Source organism: Acyrthosiphon pisum, chromosome A2, assembly GCF_005508785.2.
Source record: "Acyrthosiphon pisum isolate AL4f chromosome A2, pea_aphid_22Mar2018_4r6ur, whole genome shotgun sequence".
Taxonomy (NCBI): Eukaryota; Metazoa; Arthropoda; class Insecta; order Hemiptera; family Aphididae; genus Acyrthosiphon; species Acyrthosiphon pisum.
Window position 1 is genome coordinate 31,546,536 of NC_042495.1, and position 25,604 is coordinate 31,572,139.

Here is a 25,604-nt window from a genome sequence, read left to right on the forward strand (position 1 = left end):
AGGGCGCTGATATTGTTAGTATCTACAAAACACATTTCTACTGACTGTATTAATATACAGCCGCTTGCAGCCGGCGAGCCTGACGAGACGCCGCCCGACCGCCCGTCAATTGAATTATCTCGGCGAGCGGTCGAAAACCCATCGTCCCGAGGGCCTTTGCACAAATATATAGAGAGAAGTTCGAACTGCGCCACACACTGTCTATAGTCGCTCAACGACCTGGCAATTAGCAGCTAGTTAGCGTGGATTTGCATCGTGTACACAGCACCCTAACCTCACCTCCATTGGCATCAGAAACGCGGTGTACAGTGATCGCGGCCGCCGCTCGTGCTCGGCCGATGACTTATCGACTACCACTCTTCAACAATAAAACAATGTAATACGTAATTACGTATATATTATATCGAGAGCAATGCACGGACGGTGCGGTGGGCTGCAGACTGTCCCGACGAAATCCGATTTAAAACCGCCGGTCGCATAGAATTCACTAAACTGTATATTGTTCATTAATGCTTCGGAAAAAATAGGATTTTAACGGCAGAAGCCCCGCCCCCCTCCCCGATTAGGGACGCGATCGCTAATTCTTACGAGACTATTTCCACTCATTTTCCTCTGCAAATCGATCCCAAGTTCATATTTTTTTGTTGGTTAACGATCTGGCAATTAGCGTGCATTTGCATCGTGTACACTGCAGCCGTCCGTCATTCTCATCAGTATTGCGGTCACCACCGCTGCTCGTGCTCGACCGATGGCTTATCGACTGAAACACTGTACAGCGATATTATAATATAATATTATAATGCAGTGTGTATGTACTCATATATAATGTCGAGAGCACTAACCGACGGTGGGCTGCAGAGTGTCCGCCAGACGAAATCCAATTTAAAATCGCCGATCGCGTCAAATTCACTAAGCCATATTATTCAATTATGCTTTGGAAAAATAGGATTTTAACGGCAGCAGCCCTCCTTCCCCCATTTAGGGATCCTCCCAAGTTCATATTTTTTGTTTGTTAAATATCTGACAATTAGCGTGGATTTGCATTGTGTACACAGCCGTCCGTAATTCTCATCAAAATTGCAGTCACCGCCGCTGCTCGTGTTCGACCGACAGCTTATCGACTACAACACTGTAAAAAAATAATAGAATATAATATAAATTATGATACGTAAGTACCTAAGTACTCATATATTATATCGAGAGCACTACTAAACCGACGGAGGGCTGCAGGGTGTCCGCCAGACGAAATCCGATTTAAAATCGCCGATCGCGTCGATCACTAAGCTGCAGTATATTGTTCATAAATGCTTCGGAAAAAATAGGATTTTAACAACGGTCATTTTTAATGACGCGATTGCTAATTCCTACGAGTCGATTTATGCGCATCCTCCGCACTGCATCGCTCCCGATGAAAGAAACAATTCGGCGGGGACAATGTCGTTGACGAAAAACCTAAATAATATGTATATTTAATACGTAGGTTAGGTCATCGTCGTGTGTGATATTATTCGGGACACTTCTACCGCGAAGGCCGCCGAGTGCAGAGTGTGTGCCGAAGACCAATATTTGCCCGAGAAATTAAACAGGAAAAACCGTTGTTCGAAAGTTTGAGCTCGAAATTAGAATGTTAGAAGAATACATTCCAAGACTTGTAACCTAGATTCATATAATAATAATATATAAATGTTAATTACGCATAGAGTTCGTTCGTAACGACAGCGCCATATATATATATATATATATATATATTATATAATATACACCTCTCTTCCGTCTTTAAATTTAATTGTCGGCTATAGGTACTCTTTATTTCCTCTCATCCGCATAATATTATTATACATGGCGACGGTGTTAATAAAAGTTTCGCCAAACTATATTTTCATTTTAATATCAAAAGTTTATTACTTCCAAACTGCACGTACAGTAACCGTACAAATGTGTGTGGTACGAGTACATATATATATATATATATGTGTGTGTGTGTGTATGGATGACGCGGCTTTTTCCCGTTTTATTGTGTTTGCAATATTATACGAGCTGTTATAATAATATACACGGACAAAGGGGAGTTGAGAAACTGTTCGACTCTTTGTTGCCAGCAGTCGAACGCAGTTATCATTATTATTATAATGGTATGCGGTCGAAGGATGTGTCGGCAAGACGGTCGTTGGAAACGTTTTTTTCTCGCACTTCGCTTCATTGACAGTGCTCGCGATGGCAAGTTAAAAAAATGATTTTGAATCAAAATATTTTCACAGTGATACTTCACGCACAAAAACAACGGTGAACCATATAGGTAAAAGCTACAGGCATTTTGAGGGTATTCGTCACTGTTAGCTTACTAGATCTGTGTATTAGCCTTCGTTTATTATAAAACATCGAAGGTCGAAGGATGGCTCGGCAAGACGGTTGGAAAAATAAAGCGTTTGTTTTCTCGCACTTCGCATCGTAGAGTGCACGCGATGGGAAGTTAGAAAAATGATCAAAGTACAAACGATTTTCGCAGTGATTTTTTACACGAAAAAATAACAGTGAACTTCATAGGTACCAGCTACTGGTTGAGAGTATTCGTTGCTGTTAGTTAATTAGAGCTTTGTGTTAGCCTTCTTTTATTATGAAACATCGAAGGCTGTTATACTGAACAAACTTGTCCATCAAACGGGTATTGCACACAATTTTGTTTTAAAAATTTAAGTAATTTAAAAAATCAAGTAAGCGGATGTCGCACTGCTGTACAGTAGGTTACAAGTGGGTCATTGAATAATGGATTGTATTAGACTTGAATTCAATGATATAGTATCATTGTATAAGAAAAACGATTCTGGGCGGAGACGGTTTATCAGTCTGTATTGTTATTATTTATTATATCATGTGACTTGAATTAATATTATAATATTACAATTTTTTATTCGTTTCTATGGTGATAAGCAAAGCGTTAGAAATTAAAACCTCATTTTTACCGTTTTTTCGTAATTTTTCGGTGGTTTTTCCCGTGGAATTAAATAATTATTGATAAAATCGAAAAATGACGTCTCTAAAGTACCACCTTGATCCAATTTTATAAAATATAAGGTACTATATGTTGAAATTAAAGCACTCCTTCTAGTAGAAATTTTGTACACAGGATATAAAAAAATAAATAAATAAACATCATTGTAAAACCAATAGCTCGCTCCGCTCAGAATCTAAAATTGATTTTAAATCAGAGTACAGACAATTTTTGCAGTGATTTTTTACACACGAAAATATAGTGATCCCAGGCTCAGCGTTAAGGGGGGGGATAGGGCGCCCCACACTGGGCATCATTAACTACCTATAAATAATAATTTATTTCTGAAATCTGTACAGAAGCTCAGAGTGTTTTTTTTTAGATCACAGATTTTAAGATTTTTAGAAAACATTACAAATTCGAATTATTGAATATATTTATTATATTTTAATTGCTGACTCTGTCAAAGTTATATATGATTTACGATACGACACAAAGATTGTCTTTATCTCGTATTTCCAATGATTGGCGCGTAACGCGTTGTTTGATTTGTTTTCTTTTTGGTCGTTTAATCGTTATCAACATAATATTATAATAATATAGTCAGTATCGGATTCGATTTTTAGAAAGTGTCGAAAAGCGATTTGGCCCGCGTGATATAAATATTTACGGCGTTACAATGTTAAATTACCAAATTTCGTATGACTACTGCAGGTGGAGAAGTGTACCCTCGTTTAGAATTGTTGGATTATTGCCATTAGGAATATTATCGAATGAGATACTATCGTCTTTATTCAACTTCCGATTGTTGCTTGTTTCAATAATTCGTGTTGCCGCTTTGGCTGTTTTAATAGTTGACTGATTAGCTGGCATTGTGCCGCCATATTATTATCCGATTTCCGGTCACACATCATAATCGTCTTGGGCGCGTATGGATAAAACCAGTAAATTGCACTCATCATTTGGAGGTTTGAGAAGTGACTTGACGTTTCAGTGAGTATTTGTTATTTGTTTGTGAACACGCCACCCGGTGTAAGTAGGTACTCGAGGAAAATCCGATACTATAAGAACTATAGTGATTCGACCACGTAACGCAGTTTTTTCAGAGTTTTCACAGACTGAAAACCAATTATACATCCGATTTCCTAACAATTAAACTCCCCGTGTAAGGCTTTGGAGAAAACTTTGGGTCAAAAAAAAAAAATATATATATATATATATATAATTATAAAACTTAATTCTATCTGTTTCCCTCAGGGCTCAAAACCTACGATTAAACTAAACCGAGTGTTTTAGATTCTGAGAGGAGCGATGAATTTATTGGTTTTACAGCGGTTTATGTGTGTGTGTTTTTTTTTTTATTTGCCTGAAATAACTTTTTACAGTACAGAAGAAATGATCCGATATTCGCCTTCGAGAAAGATTTCTAGTAAAAAATTTGATGTAAATTATACTTGAAGAGTAAACAATGTTGAATGATGATACTTTTCAAAATTATCATAAACATGAAAAAAAAGGTGGGTAAGTGGTTGTCGCTTTGCTGTACAGTAGGTTACAAGTGGATCACTGTATAATGGATAATATTAAATTTGAATTCAATGATATAATATCACTGTATAAGAAAAACGATTCTGAGCGGAGACGGTATGTCAGTCTAGGTATAAGACATATTATATGCTTATCTATGGTATTAAAAAAAAATAATTGACCTAGGTAATAGGTACCTATAATAAATAATAATAAATTCCCAATTAATCATATCAAAATATCTATTAGGTAACACGTCATACATTAACAACAAACCGTGGCACTATCATAGATATATAATAGTATACTTTAGAAGTTTCAAGTACCCACGAATAATATTATACAATCACAACAAAACAACTAAAATAGTTATTCCAGGTTTTTTAATATGTAATTTCGTCCAAATTTGAAATTAAAATTACTATAAAAATAAACTGTGCTTATGTATTTTTTAGACTTTCCGTTAACATAATTAACTACTTATGTGGAATCTTGTTTTAAATTTTCAATCTTTAGACATAAAAGTTAAACATTTTATAGATTTTTAACTACGAAATAATTATTCAATTTTAAATTTGATAAAGATTGTCAAAATTCGATCTTTAAATGCTTATAAAAAAAAAATTGTGCCTATGTATTTTTAATATTTTTCAACTGCTATTGTAACAATATATCAGGAGTATTTTATTAAATTTTTACACTTTTTGGCCCAACAGATAAAACTTTATTGATATTTATAGAAGAAAAAAATTGAAAAATTGAAAACTGACAATGTCCGTAAACAGCTCAAAATGCGTCAAATTATTTTCAAAATTTGATATATAGAAAATGCTAATATAAACATTCAGTGAAATTTTCAAGTATCTACAGTCATTTGTTTTTTAATTACAATAATATAAGAAAATCGTTACGTAAGAAATCGAGTGAATATCAAATGTTGTAAAAATATGAATTTCAAACGCTCATAAAAATTTAATTTGAGTTTCTCATAGACATTTTTTTTTTGATAAAGGTAGATTAACCTATAAGGAATCTTGTATTAAATTTTAAGATCTTAGTTCTAAAAAGAAAAATTTTTACGAATTATTAACTCAAAATAATTTGCTAATTTTCGTGATTTTTACATATTTTGTCAATTTTTGAACTTTAAATGCTAATAAAAAAAAACTGAGATAATGGATTTTTAATTTTTTTTCATCTGCCTTTGAAGCAATATAATAGGAACCTTCTATTTAATTTTCAAGCTTTTTTAACCAACAAATAAAATTTTATTGATATTTATAGAAAAAAAAAACTAAAGAAAATGGAAACTGAACATGTCCGTAAACAGCTCAAAATTAATCTAAATATTTGAAAAATGTTATGGTGTGTAGAAAATGCAAACATAAACGTACAGTCAAAATTATATGCACCTACGGTCATTTGTTTTAGAATTGTACCAAAAACCAAAATCGATTTTTTCGAAAACAGATTTTCCGTTTTCCCTTAATTTTTCTTTTGTTTTTCACGTTGCTCTTGAAATCTACTAGAAAATTTTTACTTTTGACTTTTACCCCCCAAAGTACCAACTAGATTCACTTTCCTATCAGAAAAGGTATTGTTGAAGAAAATCCAAGCACTTTTACTGTCCTAAAAGGTGATGACAGACACAAAAATAAAATTAAAAAATGAAAAAACACACATCATTGTAAAATCAATACATTCATCGTTCCACTCAGAATCTAAAACAAGATACGGAAAAAAACTGTAAAATTTACGCGAGTCCAGTTTTCGACAAAATCGATTTTGTTTGTTTATTTGTTTTTTTTTTTTAAATGAACAAACGGAGAAAATTGAAATTATCACAAATTATTTATATTATAATTTCTTATACGTCATGATAGAATTTTAAAACATATTCTCTTTATTGTGCTATTTATAAACATTTGTTAAAAGTTCAATCATTTTTCGTTATTATTTGACCTATACAATATAATACACATTCTAATTAATTTTTTTTTTACTAATGAAAAAGCTTAAAAAAAATGTAGGCAATACAATATTTTTCTCACAAGTGTTTCTTACAGAAATCAAAAAAATATCTTATTGTAAAGTTACAATTTTTTCCTTGAATTTGAATTGAAAATGTTAAATAGTTTAAATTATTAATTTGATTCAAATTCAACACGTCTATTAGTGACCTACTCAAGACGAGATACCTTTACACTTGACACCGAAAATGCAGTAGACTTACTTCTCCGGATTTTGTTTTGTTATATTATGCATTGTTAAATATATATTATTGTAGAAACGTCGCGTGCTTGTCAACGTGATGCATACATCTTATACAATTCCTTTAGAATTTCTTTAAAGTTTCTCCATTGTAAAAATAAATCCTATTCGTTATGTTTCATTCATACGCCAGACGTCTAATGCCTTATGATTGTCGATATCGAAATCCCTCCGATTCTATCTCGGTTCGGTTCCACGGTGAAATAATAGTGACTTTCGGGAGGGAATTAAAAAAAAATTACCATTCGTTCGCCTCCGACGGAGAGAAAAGAAACTTTTATCTTAAATACATAATGTCATAGATAAAACAAGGACCGAGCGATAGTGCTCAAACTTAAAGTTTTGCGCAATATTTTTAAAACATGTTAAGAAATGTGTGCAAAGTTCAAATTGATGTCACCCCAAGGACCGACGATAAAATGTGAATGAAATTCGACACACGCATACATCGAGATAAATCGGCGAGGCTGCACTTGGTCTATTTCGTTCAAAATACATCAGCAGTGTACAACTTTACGGTTAATTCAAACCGATAATGTATAGTAATAACAAACAATTATTGTGGTATTTATTGTTGATTTTACTTCTGCATTACTTTTTCGATCGGGGAAATGAGACGCGAGACGCATGAGACGCACTTAAATCGATATCAAATGGTTAAAACGACTGTTAACAATAGGCTGATAACAAAGTATTTAGTTTTTCTAGTAATATGATGTATTATTATCTTACGTTTTAAGGCGCCCGGTGCTAATGTAATTTTTCCACAAAAATACGCTCTGCGAATTCCCCTAGATCCTTTTCTGTCCTGATCCCGCAGTTCTGTATAGAATCGACCAAATTTAAGAATTTTGTTAACTAAAACGGCACACATATTCTACAGGCCTTGTTTAACTACGTTTATCAATATTTTAATCTCAAACATTATATAATATGTGTAGAAAAATAATACGACAATTTAAGCTTTATTTACAAATTATATTACATATATCATTAGTTGAAAGTGAATAAAAATCTGAGTACAATGTGGCCTGTAGGAAGTCTTCTTATTTAAGATAAAAAAAAGTTTCAAAATAAATCTTTATAATTTGTTATCAATTATTTAAAAATCTTAACGTATAATATGCGCAGCACTTGCATATTCAAAGTAGACAAAAAAATGATCACTTTCATCAATCGAGTTCTGTATAAAATATTCATCAAACGAATTTATGTCACATAAGCTCCGAGAAAAAGTAACACATATTATGATATTATGACTATCAAACTTTCTACAATTTGAGCCCTCTGAAAAGCGAAAACCTCCAAATAACGGAAAACATTCTAGCGACCGAGAGTGTCCGGTACTTAGAGGTATCACTGTATTTATAATTTATCCTGATGACAAGTGGTTTGAAATCAAGTGTTATATAAATATTAAATCATAATTGCATAATAATTATCTTCAAGATTTCAAAGTAGACGACAAAAATGGATAATTTTATCAATAAAGTATTTATGTAACGAACTATTATGAGAGACAAATATTACTATCATCATCGTCAAAACACAATAATAATAATTATCGTTTATAATTTATTATAACGACTTGCGACTTAATCGTTACGTTTTACGTTTAAGATTTTCGAACAATTATAACCATTGTCCTATACAGTAGCGTATCCAGGGGGGGGGGGTTGTAATCTCCCCGAAAATTGTTAAATGATAACAACGTTATCATTAATAAATTATTTTCAGATGAAATTCATCAAAAATAAATTACAAACCTTACCGAAAATAAGTTCTGGATTCGCCACTGGTCATATAAACTAATGGACGCTCTGTCCGTTCCACTCCGCCTCGCCATCAATGCTAGGGAATCATACAACTGAGAAAGAAAGCAGAGATAAAGAACATAAAGTAGTTAATCATGGAGGAAATACTTCTCTTTTTTTCCATTTTCTTTATCGACCATGAACATATTATATGTAATATAAATAGGTAATAATGAACATATTATATGTAATATAATTAGGTAATAATATGGTTGATACCATAGACCCACAAGTTTGGTAACCACAACTCAGTTATTATGTTACCAATACAATATAACGATCGGCAGATTTTATTGTAACACAATTTTTCATTCGGCAGTTGTAATCACACTGTAATTTATTACTCTGTTTCTTTTCTTGCTCACTCTATATCGTACCCCGTGACTTCTCTCTCCAAGCGCCGTTCATTAGTTAACAGGTCTACGATTATAACGAAGTGGACACAAACAATGGTTGGATGATAATGTTATTATTAATATATGGACGGTAATATATTTCGCGTCTCTGTGTTACGACTTATATATTATAGAGTCGTATGGGAATTTCGGCTCGTCAAACACTTAATATACTTTCGTCGTAAACAATAATTTCAATAGAGAGATGAGTAAGTTCTACTTTGTCATTCGGTACGATCGAACGCTTATAATATTAAATTCGCGTGAATTTGAGGAGAGTACGAACATTTCGTAAAGCAAAACCGAACGTTTGAAAGGATTTTTTTCCGTCTTTGTTCCGTTTTCGAAGTATATTATCTCTTTTTATAGTATCAGCTCTTAAGACTTTCAATGTTTGCTCTTGTGCAGCTCTTACGCGGTAGACGACGATATGTTCTCGTACGAAAAACCCCGTACAGAGAAGTCGAGTGGTCGTTTCCCCAGAGAATCGAATTTTTATATTTTTTTTTTTTGTTGTGTCATATTTTCAATTTATTCGGTTACGAAAAAGTTAAACAATTTAAAGCAATACAGGCAGGACTTTATTCGGGATTTATTTAAATGCAAATTAATCCATCAGAAATGTTGTACATCTTGACATGATTTAATGCGTTTTCGTTTATTTGAAATAACTAAGTTTTTTCTCGTGAAAAAAAAAACCTCAATTCAAATTTCTTGCAAATATATTCGACGGGAAAAAGTGAAAGCATTTCTTATTCAAATATTATTCCGAGCAAATAATGCAGTTGCATTTCACGGTATTGTACTAAATACGAATATACATTCACATATTTATTTTTTTATTTTTATTATTAATAGTATAACTTATTTATTAAAGGCAAATAATGTTTTTATATTACGTATGCCCCCCACTGATGTAACACTACTCAATCTAATACAAAATCGTATAAGACATAAAACTAATGGAAATAAAAAAAATTGTTTAAAATCGTAATGCGTTTTACATCGAATATATTAGTATTATTATATTATATTATACGTCACATACTCACACGCCTAGGTCCTTTTAATTATAATGATTATTGATGTACGTTGTAATAATTGTATTACCTACTGTTAACTTCCAATTGTATAATTCACTGTCAACATAAATACTGTGTAGTCGACTTGAATATCACTGTGCACGACTAGTTTATATGTGCTAATAATATTATATAATAATTATTAGTATCATCGGTTATTCTGCAAATATTGTCCTAAATAATTTACGCTCGACCAAATAATATATTATATCGATTTGTATCGTCGTGAGGTTTTCAAAGTATTTACAATCAATTAAATATTAAATGTTTAGAAATGTTATATGAAGAGAGATGTAGGTATTTTATTTTTTTGTTTAATACGGTATTGGACTTTGCAGAAGATACCTTAAATTATCGACCATACTAATCACCAATGGCTTAATCGTTTCAGAAAAACATTTAAAAACCCCATTAATATAATATTACTAATTAGCATAAATTAATATTTATAGTCATCTTTCCAATTCCTATATCTATATATACCTAGGGAGTAGTGACTGGAAATAAATTTAATTTAAAATAAAGTATCTATGATAAAATGTTATGTTTTTTTTTTTAAATAAAATAAATATATCATGATCTAGTCTTAACAACTGAGCATTCACCACGCGCAGTAATTTTATTATGTTTTAATATTTACGATATTATCAGCTGTCGAGTATAATAATTGTAGTGCATAATAATAATAACAATTCAAAAGAACAAAACGAGCGTGAGCCCAATAGAACAGTAAAATTTTAACACAACAATAACTAGATACCATATAAATACAATAACTATACAATAAGCATATTTAATTTAAATTAAATTAATGTTTTCAATATGATATATTATTATTTATATAAGTGCTTAAATAATTTATTTAAAGATGAAAAGAAAAAATTGGCAGATGGCAGATGTTTGTTGCATTGGACAAAAATAAGGGAAAGGCCAATTATTATGAGAATAGTGTAATTATAGTTTGTCGTCGAGTCACCCTTTCTCTACGACTTTTTTAATATCAGGAAAATATCAACTTGAAAATATAAATAAATAATCGAGTGCGCATTCCCTACTGGCACGCGGGTGCAGCGTCTACAACGGATGAATCCTTCGAGACGTGTCATAGCGTCGTTGTTGTCGTTTGTGGAAACGTTCGGAATAGAATATAGGTACTATTATCATGATGTACCCACTACCCACTACAACTCAGCATCGACCCAGAATAATAATAATAATAATAATAATAATGTACCTACACAACATCAAACGTTTTTCGAGTCGGCCGAACGCACGCAAAGAGACTATGACGCTACGACGGCTCGTTCGGTTTCGAGGCGCCACATGGTCTGTTTAGCGCTTTGTAGTCGCCGCAGACAACGAGACCGTCGAACAAAGAACACAATGTCCCCTCTCTCGTACGCACACATTATCGGGTCGTTTTGTATCGAAACAACACACGGACGTTTAAACTCGTAACGTTCGGCTTGTCAACTTCGTCGTGCGTAATACAGTGTATACATAACGCCTGGTTGGAGCCGGGGCCGTGTCTACCGTAGGTATAAGCGTATCGATTGTTTCGGTGGAAACGTCGTACGAGTAATGATATGACGTCATGATAAGGATTTTCAGCGCACCGAATATGTATAGTTTTCTTCCTCGAATTTCCCGATTTCACTTTCCCGCATCATCATTAATCGAGCATTAGTGGAGCAGCTTATAAGGGGGGCTCATCCCCCCAACCCACGACCATGATTTAGCCACCCACCCACGACAACCCCGACAATATCCCTTTTTGATGTACATATATAATAGCCCCCAATGGGTTATTTCAAAAAAATAATTTTTTTCAGGTGGGCTGAGAACCCCCTCCCATAATTTCAACCGCGACCTGCCATGTCGATTAGTACGACGTGCTTCGCGATATTTGCCGTGCACAGTTATATATATCTAATAATACAGTATACTCTCGGTAACTCGAACCTTGATAACTCGAAATTCTCGACATCTCGAACAAATAAAATTCCCCTTCAAATTACAATAACACATTAATATTACATAACAACCTATAGTTGTATGAGTATAGATTTTGATGCCAGTACATACAGCATAATATTATATTTATTAGCTAATTTTATTATAGAATGTACATTATATTATTAACAATACAAGCTTAATGAGCGCTACTAAGCAATTTTTCGGGGATTCTAAATTACAGAACCATATTCTAAAATAGATCGAACACTCTAGTAAAAAAATATAAAATTATTAAGCAATTTGGAAAAATCGAAATCCTCGGAGAGCTTTACTAAACATCGTTCATCTCAATAAGATCGCAGTCTTTTTGGTTTTTTCGACGTTTCTTGTTGATAAAATATTTTTTTTCATCAGTCAAAAAGTCTAATGCCGGGTCGCATAAACGATTGATAAAAACAGCACTATAAGGTTTGTTATCGGGTCAATAAACCATCCTATAAATATCTTAATCGGTTCCATAAAGTACATCACTGTTGCATAAAATATTGAACAATTAATATATAATTATTTGATAACTTACCCAGGTCATGGTAGTATGGTATACTCAATAAATAATAAAATATGAATAAATTATTATATGAAACAGTGATATGAATTTATGATAACACACTGTTATCAGTTCAATAAAGTTAAAGAGTTCTTTTTAATATTTATCGGACCGATAAAAGATATAAATCGTTTATGCAACAGACAATATTCTTATCGATCCGATTTCTGTATTAACGAACGATAACTATACTTATCGATCGTTTATGCAACCCGGAATAAGCATTCAATATGAGGTTCCTCGTGAAATTTATAGACCGGTTACAACAAACCCAAATTCTACCAGTACGACATAGACACGATTTCCACCAGACACATAAATTAATTTTACACCAGCGCTCCGATGCTTAGTAATTATATCAAATGAATTATTATTGCCATAATTATTCCATATAAAACTAATCGCAGAGATGTCAATAGTATGCTATTGAATTAAAAAATACATTTGCTGTTGTTTTGTTGATAAAAAGAGGACAGCTAATGACCGAGTGAGTATCACTAATTGTTCTCGGGGATTTCCAACGCTTTTGATAACTACTAGACATTTTTTACTTTCGACCTCCCAAAGTACCAACTAGATTCAACTTTCCTACTGGAAAACCGTACGTAGGCACATTATATCGAGTCATTTTGTATCGAAACACACACGGAAGTTTAAACTCTGAACGTTCGGGTTGTCAACTCCGTCGTGCGTAATACGCGTACAGTGTACATAACGTCTGGTTGTCGCCGGGGCAGTGTGTTCCATAAACGCGTATCGATCGATTCGGTGGAAACTTCGTACAAATAATAATATGTAATCGACTCTGCCCGTTCGACGAGCCCGAAGGCGCAAAGGATTTTCGGCACATCGAATGTATAGTTTTCCTCCTCGAATTATTTCCGGTATTTACTTTCCCGCGTCGACGTCAATCCAACAGCATTGGCGCAGCTAGGAAGGTCTCAGCAGTTTCCATTAGCTTGTCGATTATCGACGTTCATTATCTTTATAGTTTGTTGTCACAATCTACGTTCATTCAATAAACTGTACTCTGTAGGCAGATACTATTTTAGCTAATCAGAAAAAATTTTCCAAAAATCGATAAATTTTTTTCAAACTACAAAAAAATATTTTTGATGGCTCCTTCGAGAGTAAACATCAGAGTTAGGTACCTATAATAATTACGATTTATGATACATGAATCGTATAAAATGGAAATTCTTAAAAATGTTAAGTCATTATAAAGTAATTTTTAGTATTTTTGTGGTAAGTTTTTGATGTTGATAAGTAATTTTTAAATTTTTTTGTGTGGGCCCTTGTTGTTTGCCCTTGCCTTGCCCTTGATATTGATATTAGAGTTGTATGTCATGCAGTTGAAAATTCCCGGGGTGTGCAAAGGCCTCTTTTTACCACCTCCCCCCCACCACCCCTCGGGACGCCATCGACTAGGAATTTTTACTTTTTACCTCACTAAGTAACTACTAGATTCACTTTCCCACCGGAAAAACGTTCTGAAGCTGAACATCGCCCACATTATTGAGTCGTTTTGTATCGAAACACACGCCGACGTTCAAGCTCATGACGTCACTTTATTCTACTCCCTCGTGCGTGATATTCGTAGGTATATTGTAGGTACATAATGTCTGGTTATCGCCGCGGGCAGTGTCGTCCGTGTGCGTATCGATCGGTTCCGTATGTGAACGTCGTATAGGTACAAATAATAATAATAATAATAATAGGTACATAATCGACTCGGTTCGTTCGATAGGTGGCTCGCGAAGGATTTTCGGCACATTGAATACTTATATTCAGTTTTCCTCGTCGACTTTCCGGACTTGACTTTCCCGCTTTGACTTTGACGACCGCCGCGGCGTTTGATACGATGCAATCGTGCATCGTGACGTGCAAGAAAATATATAATATTATCAATAATTATAAAAAAATGAATGTTTATGTGTTGGTTCACAAAATCTCGTGGACACCTCGACCGCTGAACCGATCTTGAAGATGTATTTTATACATTGCACTTATACAGTAATAGTTGTACAAAGGCAAGTAACATAATAGTACATTAGGCTACGTCTTTTCATCCCGGAATTCGACCCTTAAAATAAATGTCGGCTCACGCATGCACATCGTTTCGGCTAACAAAAATTGAAAATTGCTCTGTTTATAGGGTTTTAAAATATATAGGGTTGCCGCCTTGTTTACAAAAAAAAAATTAAGACTATGATTGGAAATAAATTCAATTTGTGATAACGATTTTTTTTTTTTTTATGTTAGTCTGATACAAATATTATTTGGAAAAGCTTTTTTTTTCTCCTGGTCAGTTTGAGGTAGAGTAGGCGAGCGGCAATCCTAAAAGTGTTTACGTACCCACACATTCTGTTAAAACATGACACAGTACTTCATTTACCTCGCGGCTTTTGAAAATTGTTTCTTTTGCAGTAATTTACGTTATTCTCAAACACAAAGCATTCAAATTTTATACGCTGCGATTTTTAATATCGCGCGAAACGTGCACCGACACATTTGGCTGTCTGTATGTCTGTCTGTCTGTCTGTCCGTCTTGTCCGGAACGGTCTAAGAAAACAAGCGCATTAACTAATTTTGACGTCGTCTTGACACCATACACTTGTTAACGTTAACAGTTACAAACAATGTTACTGTGATGAGCAGGAGGGTGAGGGGTTGCGTAGCAACACGCGTGGGGTACAGCTATACGTATTTAAAATAAAATATTTAAAATGTTTTTACAAACTCCTGTAAACCCTGCTCTTAGGAACGCCGGCTAATATTTAGATTTATATAAATTATATAATATTATATATATGACGTAATGAAATCTAGTGATACCAAATCATTAGCGACAGGTCGGCTAGAGCTCTGGGTGCAAAAGATTTTCGACACGTCGAACAGTATAGTTTTCCTCCTCGACTTTCCCAAAGACTGTAATCACCACCGTGTCGATTGATGCGATGTGCAGAACAATTACTACGTTTACATGATGCGAGTTGGGCTGTTCTTAATTTAAACCAATTTTATTATGAGTCATCAAGTTTCCTAACTTGTTTATATATGAGTCTTTAATATTAAATCGGTATGTTAAAAAATGTATTTTTCCATGAAATAGATATTTCTTCCAGCTCCATTATCATATTTAATAGTTATGACTTATCAATAATAAGTGTGTTTACATATACAAAAATATAGCTGACTTTATTTATTAAAGCGATTTAATTTGGTTAAACTATATAGGTACTTATGCGAGCGTCCTTAAAACAAAAACGGCTTATGTTATTAAGGTTGATTTAAAGCGTTTACATGATGCATGATTAAACCACTTTAGTTTTTAAGCCGGCTTTAATTGTGTATTATGTAAACGTAGTAAATATAATAATATATTATTAATAAAAAATAATTAATTAATAATTTGTTTAATTCGTTTATAATTTATTATATAATTATAGCTATGTGATATATTACACGGTTATTATATATCACATGCTTACCGCATACTCGTTATATGGTTTCAGATCGGATGTTGCGGAGCCGACGGACCCAACGACTACTTGTCGCTTAGGAAAGCGTTGCCCACCGAGTGCAGAGACACGGTAACCGGTAACGCGTTCTTCTACGGCTGTGCCGATGAAGTGACCTGGTTCTTGGAGGACAAATCCCGGTGGACGACCAACATAGCCATATCGATAGCCGCTTTGGAGGTAATCGTCGATTTCTGATAATAATATCTGATTATCACCTATTTGATTTCCTAAAAATAACGATCGGTGTGGTGGGAGGGGAGAAAATATACATTTATTGTGTAGCTATTGACAGCGGCGTGCCAGGTAAATGTTAATGGTACTGACTGGGAGGGGGCCATGTATTATCATAACTAATAATATATTTCAATGAATTGTAGTGGTGATACCAAAGACACAAATAAGAGGATTTTTTGGCCCGATTTCACCACCAGTCACTTTGCACTAGACAATTATAAAATTATATGAATCTCAAAAAGCACGCATATACAATGTACATCATAGCCTTTTACTCGCCTATAACGGGTGGAATGGGTCAACAGCACAATAATATCTGGAATTTTCTACACGAAGACGGTATACCGTATTCTAGATGGTTTCATAATAGGTCTATGGTAGTGGGTCTAAAATACATGGAGGCAATGGTGATTTGAAAATTTAAATCACTTATATTAATCCATCAATAATAATAATTTTTAAAAATTACACAAGTATAATAAATACTATAGTTCTGATATTACAAATGTCTTACATAATATTTTGTAAAACCATTTTTAAGGACTCTTATCCTATTGGTGCAAACATTTTAATTACTTAGAAACTACTCGTTCGAATTTTAAATAAACATCGAAATTTTCAAAAAAATTAACATCTAAATAATATACAGTAAAAAAGAGGGTTCTCGTTTGAAAAATAGAAAGTTGTATCGACATGGAACACTCCTTATACGTAGTGCCACAAAATTCAAATTCAAAATTTTGTTTAATTAAAAAAATTGTTTTTGAGTATAATTATGTAAAAATTCCAAAAATCAGTATTTGAATAAATTCATTGTCAATGGAGAAAATGGGCATGACAATGCTTTGGGAATATTTACCCTGTGTATTTGGTCGAAGAACTTATTAAAAAAATAAATAAAAATAAAGATATCTAATAAAGACGAGTTATGCCATACAGTTATATACCTATAATGTATTAAACAGAAATATGGTCGTTAAATTCTAAAGTTTATTTCTCTCTTTAATTTTTTATTTCGTCATTTAATGTTACCTGTGATATTTAAAGGTTACGAGTGTATAACCTTATCCTTACGGCATAATACAATAGCCTAGGTATTATTGCAAAGGCACCGTAACGTTTCCTTTTTTTTTTCCAATCCAATATAAAATATTATGTATTATAGTCCGTCTACAATGAAACTTCAAACAACGTGCAATACGTCATAATGGCGAGCGGATGCTCATTATGATCGATACTCTATGATCACAGTGTTCAATGACGAACGACTAGACATTTCGAAATCCTTCCGTTATTATTATTGCTATACCATAATGTCATAATAGCAAGGGATGCCGTTAGATAACATTCCTGCTGAATATGAAATGGGTACTTTTCGCGTTTACCGCCTTAGCTATCCAAACAGAACATAGGCGATTTATAGGTGTTTACCTTATCTATACAAATATTATAATGTTCGTCCGACAAAATTATTTACTTAAAAACGAACCGTATTATATTATTTTGTTCAGACGATTTTTTTTCAATTGTCATTGCCATAAAAAATTGAACGATTACACTACTCGTAATTCTGACCCCGGCTCTTGTGATAATCATGATAATATTATAGAATTCATATTTCTCATTCATTGACAAAAATAATCATTTATCGCAATTCGTAAACGTCGTTAAGTTGTATTATAGTTTGCTCTTCCACCACAATATTATACAGAAAGCTGAGTACCTATTTTACACGATTCTTAGGAAATGTTTATCGGTTTGAATTTTAAGAGTGATTATCTGTAAATTGTATAGATATAGGTAAATCATTTATTTCAGTATAATGTAATATATTATATTATGACCTTTTAAACTTCTTCGTCTGCTTAAATTATTTATTTTGAAACGTACCATATTATTATTTTATTGAGCTGATTTTTCAGTTTTCAATAAAATAAAAAAATTAACAATTACACTAGCCCTGGATCGTGTGTTAATCATAACATTAATGTCTAATTCATAATTGTATTTATCATTCATTGACAAAAATAATCATTTATCGTAAAGATTGTAGAGTTTTATTTTAGTTTGCTCTGTGATCACAATATTATACAGAAAGCCGAGTACCGATCTTAAGGAATGTTTATCGGTTTGAATTTTAAAAGTGATCATATTATGTAAATTATATAATTGAATATAAAGCATTAATTTCAGTATATAATATATTATATTATGGCCTTTTAAACTTTATTCGCCTGATGAAATTATTTGTTTGAAAATGTAACATGGTATTATTATTATATTATTATTATTTTAATTTTAATTTTAATTTTTTATTGATCTAAAACAAAACGTTGGTGACAATTGCCATTAGTTATTGCTGTTATAATAGTAATTACAATTATTATTTTTTGCTGGTGTACTCGTATGTTCTTGATTATATTATTATTTTATTTAGCTGGTTTTTCACTTTTTACTTTTCAATACCATTAAATATTTAACAATTACACTACCCTGACACGTGTGTTAATCATATTGATGTCTAATTCATATATTTTCTTATTCGTTAAAAAAAATAATAATTTACCGTAAAGGTTGTAAAGGTTTATTTTAGTTCGCTCTGTGATCACAATATTAATATACTGAAAGCTAAGCACCTATTTTATATAATTTTAATACATTTTCACCGGTTTTAATTTTAAAAGTGATTGCCTGCAAATATTATAGGTATAGGTATATACCATTTATTTAAACTGAGTAAATTATTATTTTTTTTTTCAATTATTATTTATAAATACACCTTAACTACCAGAGTTATTGGTGTTTCTGAAAAAAAAAACTATTATAATATTTTATAATTTTTAAAGTACATTACAAAAAAGTTGTATGCAAAATATTTTAAACTTGGTACGTTAATGGTTTAGGTAATTGTACTCGCATGAAGTAAATTATTTTATTTCAATAAATAATATATTAATATATTATAACCTTTAATGACTAAATAGTAATCGTCTGATAAAGTTATTTATTTGGAAATGTACCATATTTAATTAGATGTTTTTCAGTTTTCAATACAATAAAAAATATAACAATTACACTAACCCTGGCCCTTGTGGCAATCATAATATCTGATAAATTCATTTTTATCATTTGTTAAAAAAAATTATAATTTATTGTAAAGGTTGTAAAGTTTTATTTTAGTTTGCCCTGTGATCACAATATTATGCAGAAAAATAAGTACCTATTTTATATGATTTCGAAGAAATGTTTATCGGTTTTAATCTTAAAAGCGATTGTCCATAAATTAAGTAGGTAGGTAATACCGTTCAACTGAGTATATTATTTTATTTCAGTAAATAATATATTATTATATTATAACCTTTAACGACTAAATAATATTCGTCTGATAAAATTATTTATTTGGAAATATACCATATTTATTTAGATGGTTTTTCAGTTTTCAATACAATAAAAAAAATTAACAATTACACTAACCTGACTCGTGTGTTAATCATATTGATGTCTAATTAATATTTCTCGTTCGTTAAAAATTAGAATTTATTTAGGGGCCTCTGATTTGTCCATTACTTTTTTCCTTATTGGCTATAATATAACACTGCATTAATCACCTAAAAAAAATCGATGATTTAGCTGGGGAAAAAAGCTTGTAAATTATAATTCATAAATAAAATGATACATTATTCATTATTTACTGGTATATATATATATATATAATATCTATATATCACATTTATTATAACAGGTACCTAATATTAAATAATATACAAATACAATAGCTGTATACATTGATATTTTTTTTTCATTCAGGGGCCCCATTTAAAACTTTGGCCCCTAGGCCACAAAATGTCTTAATCCGGGCTTGAATGTTTTATTTTAGTTTGCTCTGTGATCATAATATTATACAGATAGCCAAGTACCTATTTTATATGATTTAAAAAAAAATGTTTATCGGTTAGGTTAGGTTAGGTAAGGTGATTTGGGTAAAGTGATTGTCTGTGAATTATAGGAAGGTATATACCGTTCAAATGAGTAAATTATTGTATTTAAGTATATGATTTATTATTATATTATAACCATTAACGATGAATGAATAATAATATTCGTCTGATAAAATTGTCTATTTAGAAATGTAATAATATATATTTTATTTAAATGGTTTTTCAGTTTTCATTTCAATAAAAATTTGTAACAATTACACTAACACTGACTCGTTAGTTAATCGTATTGATGTCTAATTCATGTTTTTTATTCGTTCTCAAAAAATAATGGTTTATTGTAAAGGTCGTAAAGATTTATTTTAAATTGCCCTGTGATTACATTACAGAAAGTTAAGTATTTCAAATCATTTTTGAGGAGCACTTGCCTGTTTTAATTTTAAAAGTAAATATCTGTAAATAAAAGTTTCTTATGTATTTAGCTTTTATTTCAGCCGAGTAAATTATTTTATTCTATAATAATATTATATGCCTTTAACAATTTATATATTACATGGACATACTTCGATAAACCTCGTCTTCGATAACATAATGTTGATGATTCCTTTTTTCCAAGGAATATTTTTACTCTGATTTTTTTTAAATCGCATAATAATACGACCTACCTATTTATATTTTGTATGTTAAACATTCCCCACGGTTTCCATAACCCCGTGGAACCACCGACCTTCTAAGACCTTCTCCGAAGACATTTTCCTCGTAGGTATGACCTTTTCGGATCGAAAAAAAGGAACAAGAAAGAAGCCATTCAACCACCTCTACCCACCCACATCCACACTTCGCCATCGCTCGTATATTCGACGGGCGGTCGGCCTCCAACGTACAGGCAGCACACCAATGCACACCGATATATAAGTACGATTCATACAAAAGTATCACAGACCTTTTGTACCAAAATGTCAATACGCGAGTCCACGTCAAAGTATATATTTTGGTTTGCCGCCATCAATCGATACCGCGACGTGTGGTATAGGTACCCGAGTCGTGGTCTTGCGAGTGTTAAAAAATGCATTTTTTTACGACATGGATCGTATTTCTGCAGTCGTTATCCGCGGCGCTATCGGCGAATATTGTCAATCGAAAAACGCGAAATAGTCTAACAGTTTTATGATATTTTGTAACTGTTTTGTTTTACAAGTCTTAATCTATTAAAATTCCGAAACAATGATCTAAAAAAAAATCAATTTTTTTAAACAGTGGATTGAACCTTTTAATTGAAGTTTTTACGAGCCATGCGGTAGTGTGATATATTGCCATCTTTGTGATAGTTAAGTTCTGTCAAGTTCAATTTTAATTATTATTTACAAAATTTTTTCCATATAAGTACTTACATAATATTTTGATGTTAAAAAAATAAATTGATAAAATAGCATATTTTTGCATATTTTACTTTTATTTTTAAAGTATATTTCAAGCATATGTTCAAATTTTTAAGAGAATACATTATACATTATGAAGCGTCATGTTTTGGCAATTTTAAGAGAATATAAATCCACGCTCTAATTATGACGTAGAATTTTCCGTGGAATAAATCGAGTCAAAGGCGGTAGTCCGAAAATTGATAAGGAAGTTTATACCACGAAGTATACCGGCATGTATCAATGATCCAGAAGTGACACCAATGCTAAAATAAGTTACAGTGATGCCCACGTTTCCACTCGCTCGCTGAGTTGAGCTCGGGTAAAAAAATCAAAAAATATCACTCGACTTGCCATGCAACACCACCTCAAGTTGGTCACAGGGTAACCGTTGTATGGCCATCCTTATCATTTTCAGATAAGTGCTTGTCACTCAAATAAATGGAGACCCCGATTGATATGCCGAATGGAGTATTGCAAAATCCAAAAAAATGAACCCGATTGTAATAACAGCGTATTTTTCCAATCGAAATTTGATTCATAATATGAGACGTTCACGTGGGCGTTTTAAAAAATATAATTTTTTACATGAACTTATTTATTCATCGTCTAGATATGTGACAAACAGTCTTGTCTGTAGGTTATAAGGCAATAATCACCTTAATAATTGTGAATTTTTTTGCGACACAGGCCATATTTCTACAGTCGTTATCCGCGGTTTTTTGTCGGTGAATTCATAATATCGAAAAACGCGAATAGCCTAAGCTCAAAATGCCAGAAATAGATGTATATAATATTACATACAATGAGTCCCATGGGTTAGTGGCCGGTCGGCGTCATACGATATATAGTATACTTTGAGTTATGAAAAAAACCACTTTGTAGAGGGGTCTCATTCTTTCATTTTTTTTAGTTATGGACTTTTTAACTTTTTTTAAACAACCTGCCACACATTTGCTATTGTATTTTCAAAAGTTTTCAACTTTATGCAGTAGTTTTTTTTTTTTTTAATTTTAATGATATTTTAATGTTCTGTCAACTAATGTACACAATTAAACCAGAAACGCGAACAAATTATTTTTACTGAATTACAAAAGTAAAAAAAAAAATTGTCAACAATTTACATTTTTGAAAGTAATACATTTAAGAATGAATACATTGATAAAAAAAATAAAAAATCTGGACCTCCCGAGACAAATTCTAAATAACACATACAGGTTGATATTTTAAGTATGCACATTGCACACCTTATCTCTATGCTTATATTATGCATATTTTAAAATTCTAAGTTTTGAAACTTTTAAATACACTAGAAGACGAAATTTTTGAATACTTGAGTTTTTTAACTTAAGCATGATCGTATTACAATACAAAATTATGTTTTTCAAATCGGAACTCCCCTCTGTCACTTTTAGTTATTGGACAGGTATTTTTTGGCGAATTTTTTCGAGTCTAAATCAAAAGTCGAGTTTTTGAATAACTTTGTGTACTACTAACCATGTATATAGTAATAATGGGTTATTAAATAGTTTGTGAAATTGGTCTAAGTATAATAATTAATATCTAATATTACAAGTTTATATTTCCGTTCGACCATTTTCAAGGATTATTATCTTATAATTAGCAGTTTGATTTAGATTCACGAAAACGTTCAAGAAATAGTCATCCTCTACTAATAATTCGCAGTAAAAAAGAGAGTTCTAATTTGAAAAATAGAAGTTATCGTATCACCATTACTGGACACTCCTTGAGCAGTAAAAAAAAAATATCACGAATATGAAAACGTCACTGTCTTTAGGCATTCTCAAGATTTTTAAAAATCAGAATTTGACAATGGAAAACTATGGAGTTGAGCATGTTTAAGTAATCGCCCTTGCATAATATGTATAAAGTGTGCAAAATAGTGCTTCAGCGACAAAGTGAAGGTGGAAAAAAAAGGAGAACCCTCGATGAACGGAGTTACAAACAAAATCCAAAAAATCGAATTCTATCGTTATGGCAGTAATTTCCCCCCGGCAAAATTTGATTAGCACTCTTGGGTATGGACCTGTATCAGATAAATTTAAAAATGTAATTATTTTATTTCTTTCAAACGAATATTTCCATAATCGTCCGCTCGCGCGCACTAGACATTTTCAATATTTCTCGACAACACTTTAGGTATTGTTTGTTTTACGATTTGACGTTTTAATATCGACGGAAATGCAACAGAAAACATTATATTATGCTATCTATACGTTGTAATATTTCAAACAGAATATTGTATTGGATGTCAAATTATCATAAAATAGCAGTTCAATATTATACGAGATATATAGGTAGACGCGCCTATCTATTTCAAATTTCCACTTGAAAGCGTTTTACTGATGTATATTATGATGACGATGATTGAAAATATTAGAATAATATCGATCATTAAAATGTAACCACCTACACAAATAATCGCGAAATGGAAGTACCAGCTGTTATAGTTACAAAAATAACTAATCAAACACGCAAACTAATTTATTAATAACCAACGATGGTGATATTACTATGCACACAATGATGTATATTTACCGACTACCTATTTTGGAATATAGTTATTTGTTGACTTGCGTTTAATTGAGAATATCATATTATTAACAGCGGCTACATTATTTTATGATATTTAACGAACTGCAGCAGGCTAAAAATAAGTTCAAAACTCAATAATCGCCACTGAAAATGTGCGTTTAATTAAAATCAAATCGCTAAATATAGAGCATATATGTATATTGTATATAACCTAACACTTTTTGTGGAGTTGAATTTTTTTTTTTAGAATTCTAACGGCTGAAAAAAAAACATATTATTTTACCCACCCCGTCCTATTAACTTCTATACATACAACTACTATCGCGTTGCTAGTACAATATTATTTCAATTACATTTCTATATTAATATACATATTCAAACAACGATAGTTATTGGCCAAAGTTCGAAAGCACAAACATAGCGCGTTACATTATATAGGTAGGTTATGCCTCCCTACACCGTATGGTATTATTTTAAATATTTGTTTTCAAAGTCTGTTGCATATTATACAAAGCCAACGTGCATACACGTAAAATTGTAAACTCTATACATAATGTTTACGCGCTTTTCGACTGAATAATAATAAAAACTAGACAGCGTATAATATTATTTTACTTTATACTTACCTACTAAATTTCGTACATTTCACAAAACCGGGCGACGAATTGTGCTGCCTACTTGTTGATAATTCGATTAAAATGTAGAAACACGTTGTATTATAATATTTTATTATCATTGCGACAACCACCGACTTAGATATAATTATATTATCACTTCGATCGTGTAATTATATGAAAACAGTAAAATCTTTTAAACAAAAAAAAAAAAAAAAAAATGAAAAGCTGTTTGTCGGTAACCGCATCAATCGAGAACGGCTGGACCGATTTGGCTCATTTCGCCAAGGCTTGAAACCAGTTTCGAAACTGATTTCAGAAGCCAGTATACTTAAACCGTTAAAAACCGAAACCGAAAAAAATTAGAAACCGAACCAGTATACAAAATGGAAACCAAAATCGAAAAAATTAAAAATTGGTATACAAACACGAAACCGAAACCAGAAATCGTTCAATTAGTTTCAAGCCTTGCATTTTTTTTTTATATTCGTATAATATAATATTCCTAATGAGATTTTTACGATAAGAATAATTATTTGACATTTTGGAAACTGAAAGGACTTTTTCCCATGGGATATTCATTTATAAATGGTGGCCATAGGTTGAATAATATTATAATGATATAATAGCAAATTAATAAAAATTAGTGTTTAAAATTCTGAACGGGGGGAGGAAGGTAGTG

The 25,604-nt window shown here is 31.9% G+C and overlaps 1 protein-coding gene across 1 annotated transcript in view; it reads left to right on the top strand.

Moving 5' to 3' along the window:
- The window catches only part of LOC100163944 (tetraspanin-2A), a 324,826-nt gene that overhangs the window by 287,452 nt on the left and 11,770 nt on the right, over positions 1-25,604 (top strand). The window contains exon 4 of the mRNA XM_029490321.1: positions 16,157-16,342. Coding sequence (XP_029346181.1) covers positions 16,157-16,342 — 186 coding nt within the window. The remainder of the gene's footprint in view (positions 1-16,156; positions 16,343-25,604) is intronic.